Source organism: Patella vulgata, chromosome 8 (genome assembly GCF_932274485.2).
Source record: "Patella vulgata chromosome 8, xgPatVulg1.2, whole genome shotgun sequence".
NCBI classification, from domain to species: Eukaryota; Metazoa; Mollusca; class Gastropoda; family Patellidae; genus Patella; species Patella vulgata.
Window position 1 is genome coordinate 10398488 of NC_065886.2, and position 22482 is coordinate 10420969.

At 35.1% G+C, this 22482-nt stretch overlaps 1 protein-coding gene across 1 annotated transcript in view; it reads left to right on the forward strand.

Moving 5' to 3' along the window:
* LOC126831010 (DNA polymerase epsilon catalytic subunit A) overlaps window positions 1-22048 on the forward strand; it is a 47416-nt gene extending 25368 nt beyond the window's left edge. Inside the window, exons 25-47 of the mRNA XM_050561635.1 lie at window positions 362-494; window positions 1165-1261; window positions 1846-1984; window positions 2628-2734; window positions 3720-3848; window positions 4976-5142; window positions 5733-5805; window positions 6191-6278; window positions 7094-7269; window positions 7760-7874; window positions 10197-10348; window positions 10810-10899; window positions 11633-11717; window positions 11999-12202; window positions 12631-12768; window positions 13076-13147; window positions 14415-14611; window positions 15625-15760; window positions 16537-16671; window positions 17307-17383; window positions 18124-18256; window positions 18750-18859; window positions 20081-22048. Of these exons, the coding sequence (XP_050417592.1) occupies window positions 362-494; window positions 1165-1261; window positions 1846-1984; window positions 2628-2734; window positions 3720-3848; window positions 4976-5142; window positions 5733-5805; window positions 6191-6278; window positions 7094-7269; window positions 7760-7874; window positions 10197-10348; window positions 10810-10899; window positions 11633-11717; window positions 11999-12202; window positions 12631-12768; window positions 13076-13147; window positions 14415-14611; window positions 15625-15760; window positions 16537-16671; window positions 17307-17383; window positions 18124-18256; window positions 18750-18859; window positions 20081-20147 (2820 nt within the window). The 3' untranslated portion in view covers window positions 20148-22048. The remainder of the gene's footprint in view (window positions 1-361; window positions 495-1164; window positions 1262-1845; window positions 1985-2627; window positions 2735-3719; window positions 3849-4975; window positions 5143-5732; window positions 5806-6190; window positions 6279-7093; window positions 7270-7759; window positions 7875-10196; window positions 10349-10809; window positions 10900-11632; window positions 11718-11998; window positions 12203-12630; window positions 12769-13075; window positions 13148-14414; window positions 14612-15624; window positions 15761-16536; window positions 16672-17306; window positions 17384-18123; window positions 18257-18749; window positions 18860-20080) is intronic.
* Window positions 22049-22482: the final 434 nt, after the last annotated feature.

Sequence of the window (22482 nt, forward strand, 5' to 3'; positions counted from 1 at the left end):
TTTTATTTCTGTGTTAACAATGTACAATATGATTGAATGAATATTGCCCGGAACATGTCACTTCCACCTACTCTTCTTTGATTTGGATAATCTAGTGGTTTAACTTATGTGCGTGAAACCATAAGGTCTGTCATTAAGTCAGGTGGTGTGGTTGCGATTCACAACTTGTACATGACAAGTGGGGGACGTCTGTCCAACCTCATGGGTTTTCTCAGGTTCCTTTGGTTTTCTCCCACTGCTAAAGACCACAACTCATACTCATGGTCTCTCTGCATTGAGTCCACACACATTTGTAAATGTAAACAATGTAATCGCATCCAAACCAATTAATGCTCCATGTTTTTGTTTAATCAATTTCTAGTTGGCAGAAACCGCACATCCTGGTCAGTTTAAACTCTGGGCTCTAATTGGTTCCGATCTCCATGCTATGAAGTTGGTGGTACCGAGAATATTTTATGTCAATCAGAAAACTCCTAAACAAGGCGAAGGTGAACGTAAGTATATCAAACTATGCCATTTTGCTATTGTCTAGCTTATGACAGTCAATGGAATATTTTTAGGTTTCTGAATTCGCCCCAGGGGTACATCATCAAGAAGATGGCTTCATTTATTATCAGCTAATTGCAGACAATCAAATATTAAAACTTGCTGCAGTGATAACTGCGCTTGCAGAAATATTGCAGAGAATCGTAGACATTAAAATTTCTCGCAATTGTAACTTCGTTTACAGCAATAATTATTCACTTTTGGAGGTAAGATTCAAACTTACTAATATTTTTGGCTGTTCATAATGAGGAACCCTATCGAAACTCAGAATTGTCTATAAGTCTTATGCAGAGTTATTGCCCCTGTCATCTTGTAGATGCTTTGAACTCAGTTTACATCACTAGTGTTAATATATCGTGTTGTATATATTATAGTATATAAGAAGTGTTAATATATTGTGTTGTATTTATCATAGTATAGAAGAAGTGTTAATATATCGTGTTGTATATATTATAGTATAGAAGAAGTGCTAATATATCGTGTTGTATTTATCATAGTATAGAAGAAGTGTTAATATATCGTGTTGTATTTATTATAGTATGGAAGAAGTGTTAATATATCGTGTTGTATATATTATAATGGAAGACGTGTTAATATATCGTGTTGTATTTATTATAGTATGGAAGAAGAGTATGAAGACATTACCACGATCACATCCTGTGTTTAATTTATATCAATATTCTGTACCAGAAGATGTCTATATACAACATATCAAGTAAGATTTAACACAACTCAAGTTACAAAATGTAAATTAAAAACTGAGAATTGTTTTTGAAAATACCAAAGACTGAATTCAAGGCTCGGCGCTACTATTAGGTCAACTATGCTACCACCTAGTGGGTAGACTTGAGAGTCACAGTTATACAACACACTCAAAGGGAGCTCACTATGGCCTCCTTCAATTCTTTGTGCTGATTGAGTAATTTGTTCCAAAGTCCCTCCAACATGCTCAGCAGTGGCCAGTAGAAATAACTACTTTAATTCTGGGCGCTTAATTACATTTACTTACCTCGTCATCTATTAGTCATTGGTTTGCTGGTGACAACTCCCTGCCATTGATTTGCTGGTATCAAGACCTGCATTAAAATGATATTATTCAAGTAGGCCTAGTTCTATACTCACCATTTGTTTGCTGGTGAGAAGTCTTGTATTAAAACAATATTATTTGAGTAGTTCTTGACTCACCATGTGTTTGCTAGTGAGAAGTCTTGTATCAAAACAATATTATTCAAGTAGTTCTTGACTCACATTTGTTTGTTGGTGACAAATACTATATTAAAACAATATTAATTATTACAGTGACATTAATGCGGATCTGTCTTCACCTGATATTGAAGGAGTTTACGAGACCCAGGTACCGTTAGATTTCCGTGCTTTAATACAACTGGGTTGTGTTGTCACGGTTAATAGAGAATTTGCTAATCAGATGTCAGGAAGGGTGAGTATACATAAACATAATTAAACTGTTTCTTGATTTTATTGAAGAATTCTGTGTAAATAATTACTGTATGAGCAAAGTCAAAATAGTTCTGGACATCATGTTCTGCTTTTCTTTATGTAAATAAACGTGAAATAGTTTTGTGGAAAAAACAACTTTGCGTGGCTTGTATGCAGGTGTTGTTCAGTCTCCTATACAGTATAATTCATGATTTTGTCGAAGAATTAATCCACCATCATAATATTCTGATATGTATGTACAATGAATTGGGTTTAATGTCAGCTTTTTTGCACTAACCGGGATACAGAACATGGGCATAAGCTATAAGGGAAATTTTGCCCAGTCAGTGGCACGACTTCCACCTACTCTTCATAGAACTGCTTCCCATCCGAAGACTCTATTCCATGCAGACCCTCAGTCCTGCACCACTGACAAGGGGAACCAGACAGGAACTTTCTCAGACAACACCTGCATGGATCTGGGAACCACCTGGTTAGTGAGCCAGTGCCTTACTAACTGATCCACTGTGGCCTCCTTAAAGTGTGGGCACCAAGTTGTGAATAAATTTGTTTATTTATCATTTCAAGATTTTTTTTTCGAATCCATTAATTCATAATATAAATATGATAATTATTGATTGCAGGAGACAGACACATTTGAAATGGATAATCTGGACTTCCGAACGTTGGCTCAGTTTCCATATCTGGAGACAGGATCTATTAAACATCTTTACCTTTATCAACATTCCAGGTAACAGAATTCAAACTTTTCATCTTAAAACACTATCCAAATTCTAAACCCTTCGTATTTTATGAACTATGAACCCTTCGTGTTTTATTAACTTTTGATCTTAGAACCCTATTTTAACTCTGCTCCCTCGTTTTTCTAACTTCACTTGCGTATACGGATTATTATATTTTATCCAAATCAATGGAAATCATGCCATTTTTAGCTGATCAGTGATGAAAGAAACATTGAACTAAATGATTTTGATTTAAAATGCCAGGCCCCGAGTTCACAAAGCATTTTCAGACTTGTGTGAAGAATTTACTCAACTTTCAATCAGTGTTTATGAGAAATATCTTTGATCTAGAAACAGAAAACTTTGCACATGGTTTCTTATTGATGTATTTGATACATTAAAACAACAAAAGTTTTATAAGGGGCTATAGTTTAGTTAAAATAAGGCGAAGAATTTTGAGTAAATACGTAACTTAAGTCTAAGAATGCTTTGTGAACTCCGTGCCTGATCGTTATTATCTAATAAAGCTCATCTTAATTCTGATTATGAAATGACTGTTGTGATGAATAGACTATCTCGTACGAAAAAGATCAAACAATTATTATTACTATATCTGTCTAAGACACAGAATGATGGTGCTGTAAAATCAATAGAAATACAGTGTAAATGACCATAACTAGAAGTCATCCTTGAGTAGCTTTTGGATCAAAATGATAAAAACATGTTTGATTTTGTATAGTGCAGTCAAAAGCTCTATATATACCTTTGACACTGGCATGTTGGGGTTCTAATTGTATGATCATTCCTTGTTTTATACCGCCATGTTGGGGTTCTAATTGTATGATCATTCCTTGTTTTATACCGCCATGTTGGGGTTCTAATTGTATGATCATTCCTTGTTTTATACTGGTATGTTGGGGCTCTAATTGTATGATAATCATTGTTTTATTTTCTCGTGTGTTGAATCTTTAATTCTATTTTACGTATTTGTAGTGGAACGAAACAGTTGTATGGTTTATTTTTTCCGATGACGAAGAAAGGTATAATATTTGTAGTTGATACGGTACGAAGTGATCAGATGCCCAATCTAACAGCTTTATATAACGCAGAGAGAAACAACAAGTTAGTATGACAGATATTTTACATCAGGGAGAAATAAAACAGATTGCTTTAAAACAGCTGATCGTCATGATGAATGCTAAATTCATTGTAAATTGCAGCATTGTGACAGTTTAATCTCTTTAAAGAGAGTGGGGAGTTGGATGGCTGAATGGTTAGCACATGCCCGCTGTATCATAAGGTCTGTCATTGAGTCAACTGACAGGGTTTCGATTCCTCGGTTGTATGTGACGAGGAGTAGGGTCGCCTGTCAAACCTTGTGGATTTTCTTTTGGTCCTCCGGTTTCCTCCTACTAAAGACCTCTACGCGCAAACGAATTATTGAAATAAAATTGAACCTCCCTCTCTCTCTCTCTCTCTCTCTCTCTCTCTCTCTCTTTTTGAGATGTCCCTCAAAAAATGGTTCAATTCTGTTCAGTATCAACAAAGATATGATGAATTAAAAATTTATTGAAAATTTCGTAATATTCAGAATCAATCAAAGTCCATCTGAGCTGGGAGATAAACTACCATTGATACTTTGATTGTGTTTTCTTAACTAAATGTTAAATAATCAATTAATAGATATTGAAACATTTACAATCTGATTAAAACACAGATCCTATTTCATTTCGTTTTTATAGTTCAAAATTTCGTTTACTTGTCTTTACAAAACTAGGATCTGAAAGAGTTGTTATATAACAGGCGTTCTTCTTGATGTGAGGAATTAGCCAATGAAATGGTCTGTTATGGCGAGTTCTTGGCCTTTTTATGCACGGAACTGTGGGTAAACCACTAGAAACGACAATGCTGATTGATTTATCAATGTCTGATGTCATAGGGTCAAAAGCCACTCGGTTGACCCCTGACGTGAACTCCCACTATAACTTGTCAGATCTTCATGTAGTGTAGGCCATCGAAAGTATATAAAACGAAACGAAATATATATCTGTATTTTAATCAGATTGAAACATTTGATATTTTTTGAAAAAATTATGCTGATAAATTAAATGTCATTTGGATGTACAGATCATTCTTAAGCCGATGCCTTACTACTCAACACTTTTTTATTTTGGTTAATATTCTAAAACTAAAGTGTACTTTAGCGAGGATTAGTTTCCCAAACTTATTTTGATATTTGTAAATTTCAGAGTAACAAGAGGAGCAGACGAAGATACCCTGCCCCCTGGTGGCCATAGTTTTGAATATAAAATTGAGAAGGATATTCGTCAGGTTTATCGTACGATACAGAGAATGTTATCAGCTTATAAGGACGAGAAAAAAGGACCAACATTTATCGCTGTACAATCGGCATTAGGTAAATTTTCTGACTTGGATGTCCCTGGGCGGGTATCTCTCAGGTTTGAAGACTGACTGGTATGTCACAAGTTTGAATCCAGACTCGTGAGTCACAAGTTCTAATACTTGTATGTCCCAGGTTTAAATCCTGACTGGTATGTTGCAAGTTCCAGTAATGACTGTATGTCCCAGGTGTATATCCAGACTGGTATGTTGCAAGTTCCAATACTGACTGGTATATCCCAGGTTTGAATCCTGACTGGTATGTCCCATGTTTGAATCCTGACTGGTATGTCCAAGGTTTGAGTCCTGACTGGTATGTCCCAGGTTTGAGTCCTGACAGATATGTCCCGGAAGAGTATGTACCATCTTTGAATCCTGAAGTTTGTCCAAGGCCTGATTATAGACAATAATGTAGATGCTTTTAGTGATATTTACTGGCTACAGAAATTGCCACTTAGTCAATTTTGATGCCAAACAGTTAGAATTTCAAAGAGTATGAATTGATAATCTCCTAGTTCCCCCCCTTTCCTGATTAACAACATTGAAGTAAAAAAATAATTTATATTTTTTAAGGTTAAATATTTTCTCTGTTTTATGTATTTATAGATTTTGCTCACCTTGTTTCTGTGATGCCTGGGTTAAGTGAGTTTCCTCTCGTACCTGTTCACATAACTGACAGGTAAGATAACGATCTTCAAGCTGCATCTATTAAATAAGTACACCACATGAGTAAAGTAATATAAGTACAAGACATGGGTAAAAGCAATTGAAGTAACCTACACCACATGGGTAAAGTATTATAAGTACACCACAAGGGTAAAACACCATAAGTGCACCACATGGATAGTGTTACATAAGTACACCACATGAGTAAAACACCATATGTGCACCACATGGGTAGTGTAACATAAGTACACCTCATGGGTAAATTTACATAAGTACCTTACTGTTAATGCTACACATATATGGATTAATGATTATGATCTGACTAATGACGTATATATATGTATATTTAAGATTGTTTTTATCACTATAGATTAATTAAGATAATATTCTAATTATAGTGATAATTTATATAATGTATTAGACTGGCAGAGAACAGGATGCAGAAGATTATTACAACATTATCTAAACGTAGATATCATTTTACAGGTAATTATTATAACATTATATAAACATAGATATCATTTTACAGGTAAACTATGCTATTCTTGTCAACTTTAATATTTTTAAACCCTTGTTACAGATCCCTACCAAATTTAAATAAAAATTGCTTCTAGTCCCCTTTGACATTCGGGGAGTTGGGTGGCCAAATGGTTAGCGCATATGTGCTGTATCATTATGTATGTCATTGAGTCAACTGGCGTGGTTTCGATTCCCCGGTTTTATGTGACAAGGAATAGGGTCGCCTCTGTCCAACCTCGTGGGTTTTCACCGGGTCCTCCGGTTTCCTCCAACTGCTAAAGACTCCTACGCGCAAGTGAATTATTGAAATAAAATTGAATCGTGTGTTAGTCCCGAAATGACCTAGTTTGTGTCGAGTGGACGTTAAACCTCATTTCTCCCTCTCTTTAACTTGTCTGTCCATTAAAGGGACAATAACACTCTAGCTGGCTTGACAGTTCCAGTAAATAAATATTAACCTTATTCTAAGTATTAGATGTTTAAGTGTCCTACCTGTTGTGTAAATTATCCATTAAATCCTATTTTACTTGTCCAGAGGGTTCGAAAATATTTTAAAATCCAAGCTACATTTGAAAAGGTTTACGTTAGGCTTTTCAAATCATTTAGTTGAATTTTTCCAATTTTTTGAATTAGGTGTGTTAAGATGAAATTTGTATCATCAGTTAATTGGAATATTGTATAATAGTACAATTTGTTGACTAGAATAAAGATTGGGACATATTATTCTGTTGCAACAAGAGTGATATTGAGCCATTAATGTTGATGTATTTTGATTATTTTAGGCAATGATGGAACAATGTCGTTATCTACATATTCCTATTGGTAACATGCCAAAAGATATAACCTTATATGGCTGTGATTTATTCTTCGCTCGACATCTATACAAACACAATCATCTGTTGTGGTGTTCACCGACAGAACGACCAGATCTTGGTGGAAAGGAAGCGGATGATAACAGGTAAAATCATCTTCACGAAACCTGGAAATGAAATGTGGGTGTTGGATAGCCGAATGGTTAGCACGTGCGAGCTGTATCATACGGTCTGTCATTGAGTCCACTAGCGTGGTTTCGATTGCCTGGTTGTACATGACAAGGCAAGGAGTAGGGTCGCCTGTCCAACCTCGTGGGTTTTCTCCGGGTCCTCTGGTGTTCTCCTACTGCTAAAGACCCCTACGCGCAAGCAAATTATTGAAATGAAATTGAACTATGGGTTAGTCCCGAAATGACCTAGTTTGTATCAAGTGGACCTTAAACCCCATTTCTCTCTCTCTCTCTCTCTCTCTCTCTCTCTCTCTTCACAGGGTTATTTTTAATGGAATTGCTTCCAGTAGTATATGGTTTTCTCGGGGTTATTTGTGTATATATAGGGCACCATTTGCTCCGAATAACAGACTGTACAGAAGAAAAGAAACTGTATTTTTATTTGACTTATATTTTATATTGACAGATTATGTATGGAATTACAAGAAAGTTCAGCTATTGAAATCAATAATCCAGGTCACTATCCAACTGTTTGTGTTGAATTAGATTTAACAAGTTTAGCTGTTAATACAATTATAGAAGTAAGTTCTAGTATCTCAATCTGATTAAAACACAGATCTTGTTGTTTGTTAGTTGTATTTTATGTCCGCTTCCACTGAGGTGATATCGCAGACAAAACACAGATCTTATTTCGTTTCTTTTTTTATAGTTCAAAATTTCGTTTTATTTGTCTTTACTACACTAGGATATGGAAGAGTTGTTATTTTACCGGCTTTTTGGTTGAAGCGAGGGATAAGCAGTTCCCTCTCCATTCAATCTGATTAAAATACAGATGCTTTTTCCTTTCGTTTTATAGTTCAAAATTTTGTTTTACTTGACTTTACTACACTAGGATCTGGATATTTGTTATATAACCCGCATTCTGGATGATGTGAGGTATTAGCCAATGAAAAGGTCTGTTATGGCGATTTTTTGGCGTGCCATGCACATAACTGAGGAAACCATTAGGAATGTCAACGCTGATTGATTAATCAATGTCTGACGTCATCGGATCAAAAGCCGCTCGTAAGACCCTGGACATGACCTTTGAGTACAACTTGTCAGATCTCCATTTAGTGTAGGCCATCGAAAGTATAAAAAAATGAAATGAGATATAGATCTGTATTCTAATCAGATTGTTAGTATCTAGTATGGGGGTTGGGTGGTCAAATGGTTAACGCGTGCGGGTTGGATCAGGAGGTCTGTCATTTAGTCAAGTGGCATTACTTCGATTCCCCGCTTGGTCGTGACAAGGATTAGAGTCACCTGTCCAACCTCGTGGATATTCTGCGAGCCCTCCGGTTTCCTCCCACTGCTAAAGACCCCTACATGCAAGCGAATTACTGAATAAAATTGAACCATATGTTAGTTCTGAAATGATCTAGTTTGTGTTGACTTCATGTCTGTCTCTCTAAGCTTATACATATATTTCTTTTGTATTTGAAAGAGATAACAAACTGATCTCTCAGGTTTTTGGAGGATTTTTTCGTCCATGGGAATATAGTTTTAAACTTCAAATAGGTGGACAAACTCAATGAAATGGAATGAAGCAAAACCAACATTTACTAAAGTGGAACTAATAAAACACATGACGAATATTGTCAGTGAATTAGTTTTATTTACCCCACTGAGTCCTTTCACTGGGAATTTTAAAACAAACTGTTAGATGAAAAAATCTTATAAAATATTAAACATGAATATATGGAATGTAATATAAACAAATAATTAACCGGTGCAGAGTGTTATATTTAAATGCATTGGAAATTTAAAACAAAAAACTGTAGGCAACAAATTAATGTAAATGGAATGTATTAAGTGTGGTTTAATGGTCGAGAGCGAAACATTAAGTAATATATTGAAAAAACATGAGTGATATAGTCACAAGTTGTTATTTCAATATATTACACAATACAGACAATACGTCACACGGGTTCAAAAGTTTAACTAGTATAAGTAATGATACGCCAATAACAAAGGATGATGTAAGATCTGTATTTTAATATTAGATCGTTAACAGCGTAGAGGACAAGATATCTTCTACATCGTATGGAATGGAAACACAAATATTGGAATTAATGTTAAAATATATGATTCTATGCAGTTATTATATACATTGATGATGTCGTTATATATGTAGTGACATGTTGCGATGGTTCGAATTCATAAAATGATCAGTTTGTCAAGATCTATATTTTTGCCATATTTTATGCTTTTAAAACAAGTCCCATACCCAGTATTACCAGCTCCTGTGTAGACATTGGTGTGCACATAAAAGAACCCTTGACAGGTGAAATCGAAATGCGGTCTAACACCATTTACACACACAAACACACGTCATATAAAAAAGAAAATACAAGAACAATAGTAACATGTTATAGTTTTCCAGGCTAGTTATATTATAGTTTTTTTTTGTTTTCCGGTCTAGTTTTGTTATAGTTTTTCACTTTCAGGTCTAGTTATGTTATAGTTTTTTGTATTCCGGTCTAATTATGTTATAGTTTTTGGCTTTCCAGTCTAGTCATGTTATAGTTTTTTGTTTTCTGGGGGGTTGGATGGCTGAATGTTTAGCATGCGCGCGCTGTATCATAAAGTCTGTCATTGAGTCGACTGGTGTGGTTTCGAATCCCCGGTTGTACGTGACAAGGAGTGGGGTCGCCTGTCCAACCTCGTGGGTTTTCTCCGGGTCCTCCGGTTTCCTCCCACTGCTAAAGACCCCTATGCGCAAGCGAATTATTGAAATAAAGTTGAACCATATGTTAGTCCCGAAATGACCTAGTTTGTGTCGAGTGGACGTTAAACCCCATTTCTCTCCCTCTCTCTTTTTGTTTTCTGGTCTAGTTATGTAAATATTTTGAATTTTTCAGTCAGCTCATGTAAATGATCATGAGGGTGCTAGTGCTGCTGTGAGTTTTGACACGATGCCACAATCGTCGTTAGAAGAGATGGTACAAGGTCAAGGTGCAGCCACGATGTTGACAAGTTATGATGAAACTGCTCTCTGTTCTACAACTTTCAGGTATGTACATTTACAACATGACAATCATTGATTTTAGATATTCAAAAATAAATGACCTATTTGATTATTAATATATGATAATTAATTGGGACGTTATTTTTTTAACAGTGCTCAAAAACACTCATTATCAAAGTAAATGGTCTAACACAGATTTGATATTGAACAAATGTGAAAGAAATTAGGTATTATACGATACCTGTATAACAGTGTATTGTTATATTATAATGGTCATGTATATTGTATTAATGGTCATGTATATTGTATTAATGGCCATGTGTTATTTTATAATAATTCATGTGTTATATTTTATTAATGGTCATGTATTGTTATTATATTATAATGTTTTGTTATATTATAATATTGTATTATAATATACTGTAATGGTCATGTATTGTTATATTATATTAATGGTCATGTTGTATTATATTATTTGTCATGTGTTATATTGTATATTTGTATAGAATATTAAAGAGTATGGTCCATGGTTGGGTACGTGATGTAACAGCTTATAGTAACGTCTTCGCTGATAATCAAATTATACACTTTTACAGGTAAATTATTGCACATATAAACCTGTATATATTAGATTACTCCAATGAGAAGAGGTATCGGGTGTTCTAGAAATAGTAATCCTACTTTGCCCTGTGCTCAAGTGACTGAGACTTTCCTTTTATGACACATAAAACATGATAATCTGACCTCTCTTGAGTGTCTTTTCTCAGCAAGTCCTGTATTTACTACAGTACTTTCATGCTTCATTAATTGTACCTTATACTATTTTGTCTGTACATACTTACAGCTGCTGTAGCAAAAAGAAATCAAATGGGGTTTAAAGTCCTACTGTTCTGCTCCGACGGGGCTAAAGAAGATGGGCATACGCCATGCAGTGTGCTATGAGGGAAATTTTGCCCGGGCCGCGACAATATGGCCTATTCTTATTTTAAATTCCAACTGCCATGGGATTTTTTATGAACAGCCAATGTGTACATGGGGCCTCAATTTTTCACCCCATCTAAATGACTAGACAGCTATCCTTGTTAGGCCCTTCTTCCTGCACCACTGACAAGAGGAAACCACGTCGGAAAATCCTGATGAACTGTCTCGACCGATGCTGAGGATCCTGGTGTAGCAATAATCAACGAATAAAGAATTAGACATCCCGTCAGTATAAAGACAAATTATTCAACTAGTAGGGCTGCAGTTTTTTACCTTAAAACTGCTAGAACTGCTTCAGATTACTGGTTTTAAACAAATACTGAAAAAAAATTGTATTTTAACTTATAGATGGTTGCGATCCCCTTCCTCACTTCTTTATGATCCAGCCTTAAGAAGAACGTTACATAATATGATGAAAAAAGTCTTTATGCAGGTAAGAAAAAAATCATCTTAGATTAGAGGAACAGTATTGATATTAAACAACAGGCAATATTCAAGTATATTACATGTGTGCTAGAATTTATAATTTAATACCAATATTCAACAGTTTGTAGGGATTAATAAAGGGGATAGATAATCCCATCTTTAAAACATGGAGAGCAGGAGGCCAGTGATTATTTTGATGGACCAACCCTCTTAATAATTGAAATCTTTGCTTCACCAATGGTTCTTGAACAATATATTTAATTGTAATATTTTATGTTTTATTTTTAGTTAGTAGCCGAGTTTAAACGTTTGGGATCAAACATAGTTTATGGTAATTTTAATCGTCTGATTCTTTGTACAAAGAAACGACAATTAGTGGATGCTTTGGCGTATGTGGAATATATCACCAATAGTATTAAGTCACGAGAACTATTCCATTTGATTGACATGTCATATGAACAGTGCTGGGAACTACTCATGTGGCTCGATCAGGTGAGTTGATAAATCTGAAAAAGAAAGATGAGGATAGACAGACGTCACTACTCCTTGTCCGGTGCTCTTTGTTTCTGGAACATCTTACCTTAAAATTAAAAGTACTGCATAAAACCAGGACAATCAGTGTGTGTGATTATTGATTGGTGAATCTGATTAAAATGCAGATCGAAATTAATTTTATATATATTCATTTTTTGATAGGCTCCATATTGATCTGATTTTTCAGAGAGGTCATGTCAGAGGTCATAGAGCCGAACTCTGACAGAATGACATAGACTATCATATTTAACTTTTGGTCTCAACTGCTCTATAATTCTGTATTCATGAATCCTAAAGCTTATCAAACCACCGAGCTTATTAAAAAATCCTAAACTAATAAAAACAAAATAGGATCTTTGTTTTATTCAGATGTGTAATTTTTGTAGGCTAATTATGGAGGAGTGCGGGGGAAATTACCCTCTGATCAATCCCAGAAGGCAGCAGTAAGAGAAAATGGAGAAAGTGATGGAGAGGAAATAGTGGAACAGGAAGAAGAATTAAATAAATCTGATTCCGAAAATCAAGTAAGTCAATGATTGAATGTCTGTATCGCATAACTGGTTTAAGAGTTATGTTAAGTCATTGAATATTTTCTCCTCTTTTTTTATACAAATTTGAAAGACTTAAAGTAGTTTTTCTAGCTGCAAAACTCTACAGCACATATTTCAACTAACAGTTGCCTCCCCACGATGTCATTTATTTTGCTTTTTTCCATAAATAGCTCTGAAATGACAGATCTCTTGATAAAGATGAAAGAGGATTTTTAAAATCACCCATTTTCAAAATAAGTTTGCCTGATACATGTTGATATTGTATTTTGTATTTTTACAGCCAGAAGTTGAGATGAATTGGAATATGATGTTATTTTTACCAGAAGCTGGAGCTTGTCAAACTAACTTTAACGTAAGAATTTTTCTTTTTCTTCTGTTACTCATGAACCAGCCCGTAGTAATCTTCTACGTTACTCATTAGCCAATCACTTACTTGTAGTAATCATCTACATTACTCATTAAGCAATCACTTACCTGTAGTAATCTTCTACATTACTCATTAACCAATCATTTACCTGTAGTAATCTTCTACATTACTCATTAACCAATCACTTACCAGTAGTAATCTTCTACATTACTAATTAGCTGATTAATTACCTGTAGTAATCTTCTACGTTACTCATTAGCTAATCACTTACCTGTAGTAATCTTCTACATTACTCATTAACCAATCACTTACCTGTAGTAATCTTCTACATTACTCATTAACCAATCACTTACCTGTAGTAATCTTCTACGTTACTCATTAACGTCCCCGGAGAATACCCTTTGACATATTTAATTAGAAAAAGGTTAATTACGGGGTATTTTTCTGGCTTCAAATACTTTATAGATTATTAGACATGTATTCACGTAACAAACCTATTATCAATTCTCTAGACCATGGGGAGAGTGTTGGATGGCTTAATGGTTAGCACATGCTTGCTGTATCATAAGATCTGTCATTGAGTCAAATGACATGGTTTCGATTCCCTGGTTGTACGTGACAAGGAGTAGGGTCGCCTGTCTAATCTCGTGAGTTTTCTCAGGGCCCTCAGGTTTCCTCCCACTGATAAAGACCCCTACGCGCAAGTGAATTATTTAAATAAAATTGAACCATATGGTAGTTCCGAAATGACCAAGTTTGTGTTGAGTGGACGTTAAACCCCATTCCTCTCTCTCTACTCAGAGGTGTATATTAAAGGTATAAATGTAAATAAAGTGAGACAGTACTACAGGAACCAGACTTATAGCTCTTGTTTTACTTTGTGAACCTTGTGAACATTCGAATGACAAAAGTTATCATCCAATCTGTATGAAATTTATATCAAATTTCAAATTTTCTGTAAATTACTTCCAGAGTTAAGGCCCTTGTTTCAGTTTGTAGAACCTTGTGAACCCTCAAACGACAAAAATTATATTCTGATCTATATGAAATTTTATTGTAAATGCCCCCAATTACCTACAAAAGAATAAATATGCAACAACACTTGTCGACTACTCGGACGATTTAGCTGCTGTGGACGTATGTTTTGTTATATATTTTTGAACTATTATAGCAAGAGCGACCAACTCTAAATTTTACATACTGTATCTGTAATCTGTATTTAGTCACATGTTAAATTGTTTCTCGTATTTAGATGTTGATAGCTGGGTATATATTATCTGTGTTTAACCATATTCAAGAAGAACAAAGACGCTTCACCCCCGGCAACACGCCCCTACATTGTCGAGATTCTAGTCAAACTCCGGTTGTCATAGATACATCAGCCACACCATCTACAATCTCCTATTCACAAGAGCTGGTACATGGAGAGTTATCTCAACAGATGTTCTCGTAAGTAATAAATGAGCGTCAGTTTTGTATTTGTCTTGATACCAGAACAACAGTGGCACTGGCTCACTAACCTGGAGGGTCCTGAGCTTGATCTGGTTCTTTGCAGAAAAAGTTCCTCAGGATTTTTCAGTGTGTTGCAGAACAGACGTTAAGGACAGAGGGTCTGGCAAGGAACAACATCTAGTCATTTGGATAGGACAAAAAGAACGAGGTCCTGTATACACATTGGCGTGTATGCAAAAGATCTCTTGACAGTTGGACTACAATGAAAAGGTGACAACAACGCTGCTGTCCAGCAGGGTGAATGACGTATGGGGAGCCATGGTGGCTCACTGAGTAAGATTCAGACTGACTATAACCTGGAGGTCCAGAATTCGATCCTGGTGTTGGCTGAGAAGGCTCCTAGGGATTTGCAGCTTTGTTTACCCATGGAACTGCCCCCTACTTACAGAGCCACTGTGGCTATTTTTTTTACCCATATTTTAACACTTACCCATTTAAGATTTGCTAACACCATGAATCTTGGATTTAAAATCTACCACCCAGTCTAATGAGGTGATTACATCCGAAATCATAAACTTAAAGTCTTTGTACGTCATTTGCATGTTTCTGAAAATATAAAAATTGTCCACAGCTTGATCCAAGCTAAAATGTCCTCAAGATTGATTATTTAACATTTAACTAAGAAAACAAAATAAAAAGATCAGGATTTTCGTCAAGATTGCAGTTGACTTTTGACCACGTCTTGTTTATATCGTGGACAGAGGATGCCGAATGTTGACAGATTCATGACAAATTTTCAATTCATGACAAAGTTCATAACAAATTTTCAGTTCATGACAAATTTTTAATTCATGATACTTGTGTAACTACTGAAACAATTTTGTACTAATATTCATTTTAGAGATTTATCTTTCACAATATTGTAGTTAAAAGAGATTCCTTAATCTCTTTTAACAATGACATCATAGATTCTAAGTTTCTGTGTATAAATCTAATTTTTTTTTTTGCAGCTTAACGCAAAAAATACAAAAGAAATTAAGTGGAAATCGGGGTAACCATGGTGATATAGAGAAGTTTCCCCAGTTACCAGGTTCACATCTACCGTTAAACAACCCAGCTCTAGAATTTATTAAATGTATATGTAAGGTATGTTTATAGGGTATGATATGTTTGTTTCCGTTGAGACAAACATGTCCGACAGCAATACAAGTTACTTAAACATACATTATGCAAGAGTTAAATCTGCCTATTGCAAGTCTTTCTTTAGGCCTGAAATGTTATCTAAATTATAAATTAAACATTTTAATTAACTTATCCAGACCATAATCAACTCTTGATGCCATCGCTATCCTGCGATATTTAGCGGATTGGAATATATTTTTTTTAAATAATTAAATGTAAAAATGGATAATCGTGACTGTTTTTTTTATCATACCGACTTTAGTAATGATGATCAAGGCTAGCCTAAAATTCAAAATCTAATATCTCGGTTCAGAGTGGAGCAATTTGGCTGAAATTTTCAGCATATTCTATTTACGTTATCTATGTTTAGCAAGAACTGTCAACTCTTTTATCTAATCTCCCATAATGGCTCTTTAAGCGGAAACTTTTCAACGACTCAAGTCATTTATTCAACCATCTTAGAATGTAACACTACTAATTTGAAGTCTCTTCTTTAATTGCTTGCGTCTCGATCTCATGCTATATATTTCTCTGTTGGTATATGTTGGACGAACGACTGTTTTCGCAACCGCAAGGGCAATGCAATAGTACCAATATCTGGCATAATATTCATAAAATGGAAATTCTATTACCAGTACATGGGCTATTTTCTCAACCATGAAATAATACAATTATCTAGCATATTTATAAAATAGTAATTATACTACCAGTACATGTTTGTTTGTTTTTTTATAATTCAGGTTTTATCATTAGACAGTAATATAACGATACAAGTCAATAAATTACAGAGAGATTTATTAAAGTTGATTGGTGTTGGTGAATTTTCATCAGAATCACAGTTTCAAGATCCATGTTTATCTTACGTCTTACCTGAAGTAAGTTGTATTTTATGAATTTGATACTCGCTAGTACGTGACAAGTAGATCAAACCATGTGATGTAAACATATAGCCATGTGGCATGAATTGAGGCACAGCGTACTGTTCAGTATGAGTGAATTTACGCAACGGCTTTGTGTACTAAACGTTAAATAGACATAAATTAGTGTTTATAATATCCTAATAAACAGCCCATTTGATCTCCAAAGGACGACGCGTGAACACAATACAGCAGTAAACTTATGCCAAATCTGTATGCTTACTATAGAGCCCAGTGAGCGTGTTGAACCAACTATGTCACTTCCGGTTTTAATAAAACTTAATTTCTCGCTTACAAAAACTTCTTTGCTTGTGTTACAGAGGGGATTATTTATCAATATATATTTAAGGTTTATGGAAACCTTGTTAAAAATCGTTGGTCTTCCCCTTTAAGTTTAAAATGGTATCTAAACTAGCTATAGGTTTTTCATTTGATTTTCTAAATTACTCTCTAAAGAATGTTTTGTTAAATTTATACAACGAAATTGAACGGTCATGATATTATTACAGGTGATACGTAAATCTTTCTGTGATTATTACAGGTGATATGTAAATATTACAGGCAATATGTAAATCTTTCTGTGATTATTACAGGTGATATGTAAATCATGTAATCATGTTCGTGATTTAGATTTGTGTCGAGATCCATATCTTACACAAGATTCTAGTGGGTAAGTACATAACAATCTCATTATTTCTCTCTCAAGAGGGGGGTTGGGTGTCTGATTGGTTAACATGTTGGATCAGAGGGTCTGACATCAATTCCCCGGTTGTACATGACAAAGAGTAGGGTTGCCTGTCCAACTCCGTGGGTTTTCGATGCGTCCTCCGGTTTCCTCTCACTGCTAAGGAGCCCTACGCACAAGCGAATTGTTAAAATGGAATTAAACCATATGTTAGTCCCAAAATGACCTAGTTTGTGTTGAGTGGGACCCCATATCTCTCTCTCTCTGCAGTTAGGGTGAAAGATTCCTTACTCATTAAACATTTGATGGTCCTAATTGATGATTCTCAAACAGTTATTTCTTCATCATCAAACTTCTGTCGACTCCACACGGAAAAGATATTCTTGACATCAGTATATGGTGCATCCCTTCTAGGAATTAAAATAATTCAGTAACTAAATGTGTGCCATATGTACAAAATAATTCAGTTATTCTGAAGGGTATGTTTGCTCGATTCACTACATGTCAGCTAGAATTAATGACATCCAGAAATCTTTCTTTAAAGGTAACCCTCAATTTTCAGACACCATTCCTCCAAGCTGCCCCTATGTAATTATTTATATAAAAGATGGTCTTATGTAATTAGCCCTATATGTAAATTATTATATTAACAAGATGGTTCTAGGTAATTATTATATATAAAATATAGCCCAGCGTCTATGTAATTATTATTTTGTGTTTATTAGGATGTTATGGTCGTGTATACAGTGTCAGACGGAGTATGATATCGTAGAAATAGAACAGAGTTTATTAGAGGCTGTTAGTAGAAAATCTATGTCCTATATCCTACAAGATTTAAAATGTGTCAAATGTAAAGGGGTGAGTTATTGTAAATAATATATCTATATTTATTTCAAAGATGAAGCTGCGGTGGCTCAATGAATAGGGTACTGGCTCGCTAACCAGTAGACCTGGGGTTCAATCCGGGTGTTGCATTTATATAGTTCTGTACATAAATCTGATAACCAAATATTCATTCCAATTTAAATTATATTGTCAATTTTTATATGCCCACATGGAAATGTGGACATCTGTCGGTCCGTCCTTCATCCATAATTTCTTGTGAACGCACTAACACCAAAAGTTATCATCCAATTGTTGTTTGGCCCTTAATGGTAGCCAGTTGTTTGGCCCTTAATGGTGGCCAGTTGTTTGGCCCTTAATGGTAGCCAGTTGTTCAAATTATTCTCATTTTTATTCATTTATTGTATATTCTACCTTGCGACACATGTCTGATTTATGTTCATTTATTGTATATGTTACCTTGCGACACTTGTCTTATTTATATGTTTTCATTACTTTCACTATACAGGTAAAAGATAATAATATGAGAAAATATTGTTCCTGTGCTGGAGAATATTCTAATACTTTGGAGTTAAAGAATTTTGGGAAACAGTTGAAGACGTTCCGTGGAATAGCAAGGTGAGACTAAGAAGACAAATTGGGTTCCATAAGTTTGACCTATTGACTGGAACAGTCGAAACTTTGGCCGAACCTAAAATTAAGCACCAACTAATAAGTTACGAATGCATCTAAAAGGAATCTTCTTTTTATCCTGAGATGAACAATAGCCACTAGGGTGTTTCACTTTTCACTTTTTTTGGAATTTCTAAGGTTTCTACCCGTCACCGAAGTCCACTCGGGGTCAAACTTACACCGTAATATTTTCATAATTTTCTTGCCAAAAATGGCTGCCGGCGGCCATTTTTTCAAAAATTGCGACTATTTTCTGGATTTTCAGACGTTTTGAGCTTGACAGATCACTTAGAAAGGCCAGGTATGGCTTGGAATGTGTCTATTTTATGCTTTTCAGGTCTGTAGAGTTCATTCCCACTATCTTAAATGAGATAGTCAGAATCCAAGATGGTGGAAATCCAAGATGGCGCCCCAAATCTTCTATTTTCGTGACATGGAAAAGCATTTTTCAAAGACTATGTCATTCTGAACATCATTTTGGCCCTGATAATAAATTTTGCACTCATAAAATTCATTATCAGGGCCAAAATGATGTTCAGAATGACATTGATCTACCTTTGGTTGAAAATGGCGGAAGGTAATGACTGAAGGTGAAGTTCCGACCTCGGTGTATATGAGTGGAGGTGTTAGGGTTGCATATATGTAGATCGTAAAAGTGTCTGACTGGCAAAATAAAATGAAATGTTCTTGATAATCCTTCCTATCAAATGAAATGCCCTTGATAATCCTCCCATCAGATGAAGTGTCCTTGATCATCCTTCCTACCAAATGACATGTCTTTGATGATTTTTTGGGGGTTGGATGGCCGAATGATTAGCCCGCGCGCTGTATTATTAGGCCTGCCATTGAGTCAACTGGCGTGGTTTTGAATCCCCGGTCGTACGTGACAATGGGTTTTCTCTGGGTCCTCCCACTGCTAAAGAACCCTACGCGCAATCGAATTATTGAAAAAAATTCAACCATATGTTAGTCCCAGAATTACCTAGTTTGTGTTGAGTGGACGTTAAACCTCATTCTCTCTCTCGCTCGCTCTTGATAATCCTTCAAATTAAATGAAATGGTCTTCTTAATCCTTTCAATCAAACCTGTTAACTAGTATAAATTATATTTTAGAATATGAATGTGATCTAGTTTATTGATAATATTTTGTCTTGTTTTTATTTTCAGTCACTATAATATGACGTTATTATCTGAAACAGTAGAATGGATTATGAAAATGAACCCAGGAATGTGATAGCATGTGACGGGAGGGGATGTTATCAATGTGACAGGAGGGAATGATATAAATGTGATAACTATTGTGCTCATCTGCCCAGCAAATCATAGAACAAACAGTAAATTACATTGTTTCAAGAACACGGTCAACTAGGATTCTCTTCATCGCTTGTTATTATGGAGCAAAGGATACAGTTATAAACCACATCTGTTTAATTGAGCTGGAGATACACTAAGTCAAATCGCCTGTGTTGTTATTGTTTTAATGTCATTTAGTAATTGAACTAGAATACACAGGTCACATTCAACCAGGATTCTCCAGCCATATATTTCTAAAATCACCAATATATTTTACACAAATTTTTGTTATGCCATTATTTACATGAAGTTTTATGAATTAATTGATACAACTAATTAAAGAAAAAACTATGAAGTAGAGTGAAAATATTCATATACCCAATCTGATTAAAACACAGATCCTATTACGTTTCGTTTTACATAGTTCAAGATCTTGTTTTACTTGTCTTTACTACGACACGATCTGGAAGAGTTGTTATATAACTAGGGCTGGGTATTGATAGTGATTTTTACTATTGATAATCGGCAATGAAATGTCGGTCGGTCGATAATCGATAGTATCGAAAACAAACTTATTTTCACGGTCGTCATCAAGACTGGATACTGTGTAAGTTCAAAGTTCAAATCCATACGAAGTTGCGAAAGATCGTTTGCTCCTGTCTAAGGAGATTTATTTGGAAAACATTAATAAAACTTGTTATATCACGTATATATACGTAAATTGATGTTGTTTATTATTAAAATAATGCAGCCGTTGTTTCCCTATGAAGAAATATCGTAAATAATTATGTTAAGGGACCAAAATGAACTTGTTCCGATTCAAAACATTGCGTACGTGCGTGCGAAAATATCAATATGGCAGATGAATTCTGACGCTTGCAAAGGGAAATAACTCTAACTTTATTTACACATCCGGGTATCTCCGATTTAGCGATATTCAACAATAATTTCTTCAAAACTAAAGTAACATTTCAATGAGAGTGAATTTATGAAAACAGCTGTTCAATAAGCAGTCACAATTTTGTTATGTGTTACATTGATACTTGATAGTAATTAAAGTGAGCGGTGTATTATGATTAACTGAAAGAAAACATTGAGATTTCAGACGCAAGAAAAATAGACGAAGAGCGATAATCGATAGTAACCCACCGTTATCGATAGTGCTTTTCTGGGCCGTCCAATCGATACTATCGATTTATATCGATATTTTACCCAGCCCTATATATAACCTGCGTTCTGGATGGCGTGAAGGATTAGCCAATGAAATAATCTGGTGTGAATTGCCTGGAACTGTGCGGATAACCCACTGGAAACATCATCGCTGATGTCTGACGTCATAGGGCCAAAAGCTGCTCGTATGACCTCTGACACTACCTTCCACTACAACCGATCAGATCTTCATGTAGTGTAGGCTATCAAAAGTTTTTCATGTAGTGTAGTCCATCGAAAGTATAAAAACAAACGAAATGAAATATAGATCCGTATCATAAATAGATTTCAATATTTCAATATACCAAATGTGTATTGCAACTGATCTGATAAACCTTCTATTTGATGTATTATGATTATTTTTCTGGTGACATAATAATGAATCACAGGAAATAAATATAAATTGGTCTCTGAGCAGAGATGTAAAAAAAATTTCAAACGATTAGTTGAAAGATTTACATTCAAACACAAAATATATATTAACCCATTTATTGAAATGATAAACTTTAAAATATATTGTGTAGGCCTATCAAGATATCAACAGTGCTGTGTGTATATATATAAGTATCTATATGATCAAATATGTAAATATATATGTAAATATAACAGATGGAAACCATTAAATATTTTCTACAAGTATTAATTATTTTATGTATTTCTTATTGGATCATCCATCCACTGACTTTATCGAATTAAACTGTAACAGATACTTATGGCAGAATATCACGGTGGGTAAGACGCTGGCTCGCTAGCCTTGAGGTCGGGTGTTCGATCCCTGCATTGGCCAAGAATGTTCATCTAGATTTTCGAGCGTGGTTCAGGACAGAGAACCTGACAAGAACAGCTGTCTAGATGTTCAGATGGGACGGAAAACCGAGGTCCCATGTACACATTGGCATGCACGTAAAAGATCCCTTGACAGTTGGAATTCAATATAAGAGTAGGTCGTAGTGCCGCAGTCCGGGCAAAATTTACCTCATAACACAATGTTATGCGTATGCCCGTTTTCGGAGCAGAACAGTAGGGAGCAGAACAGTAGGACGTTAAACCGCATTTTATTTTATAAT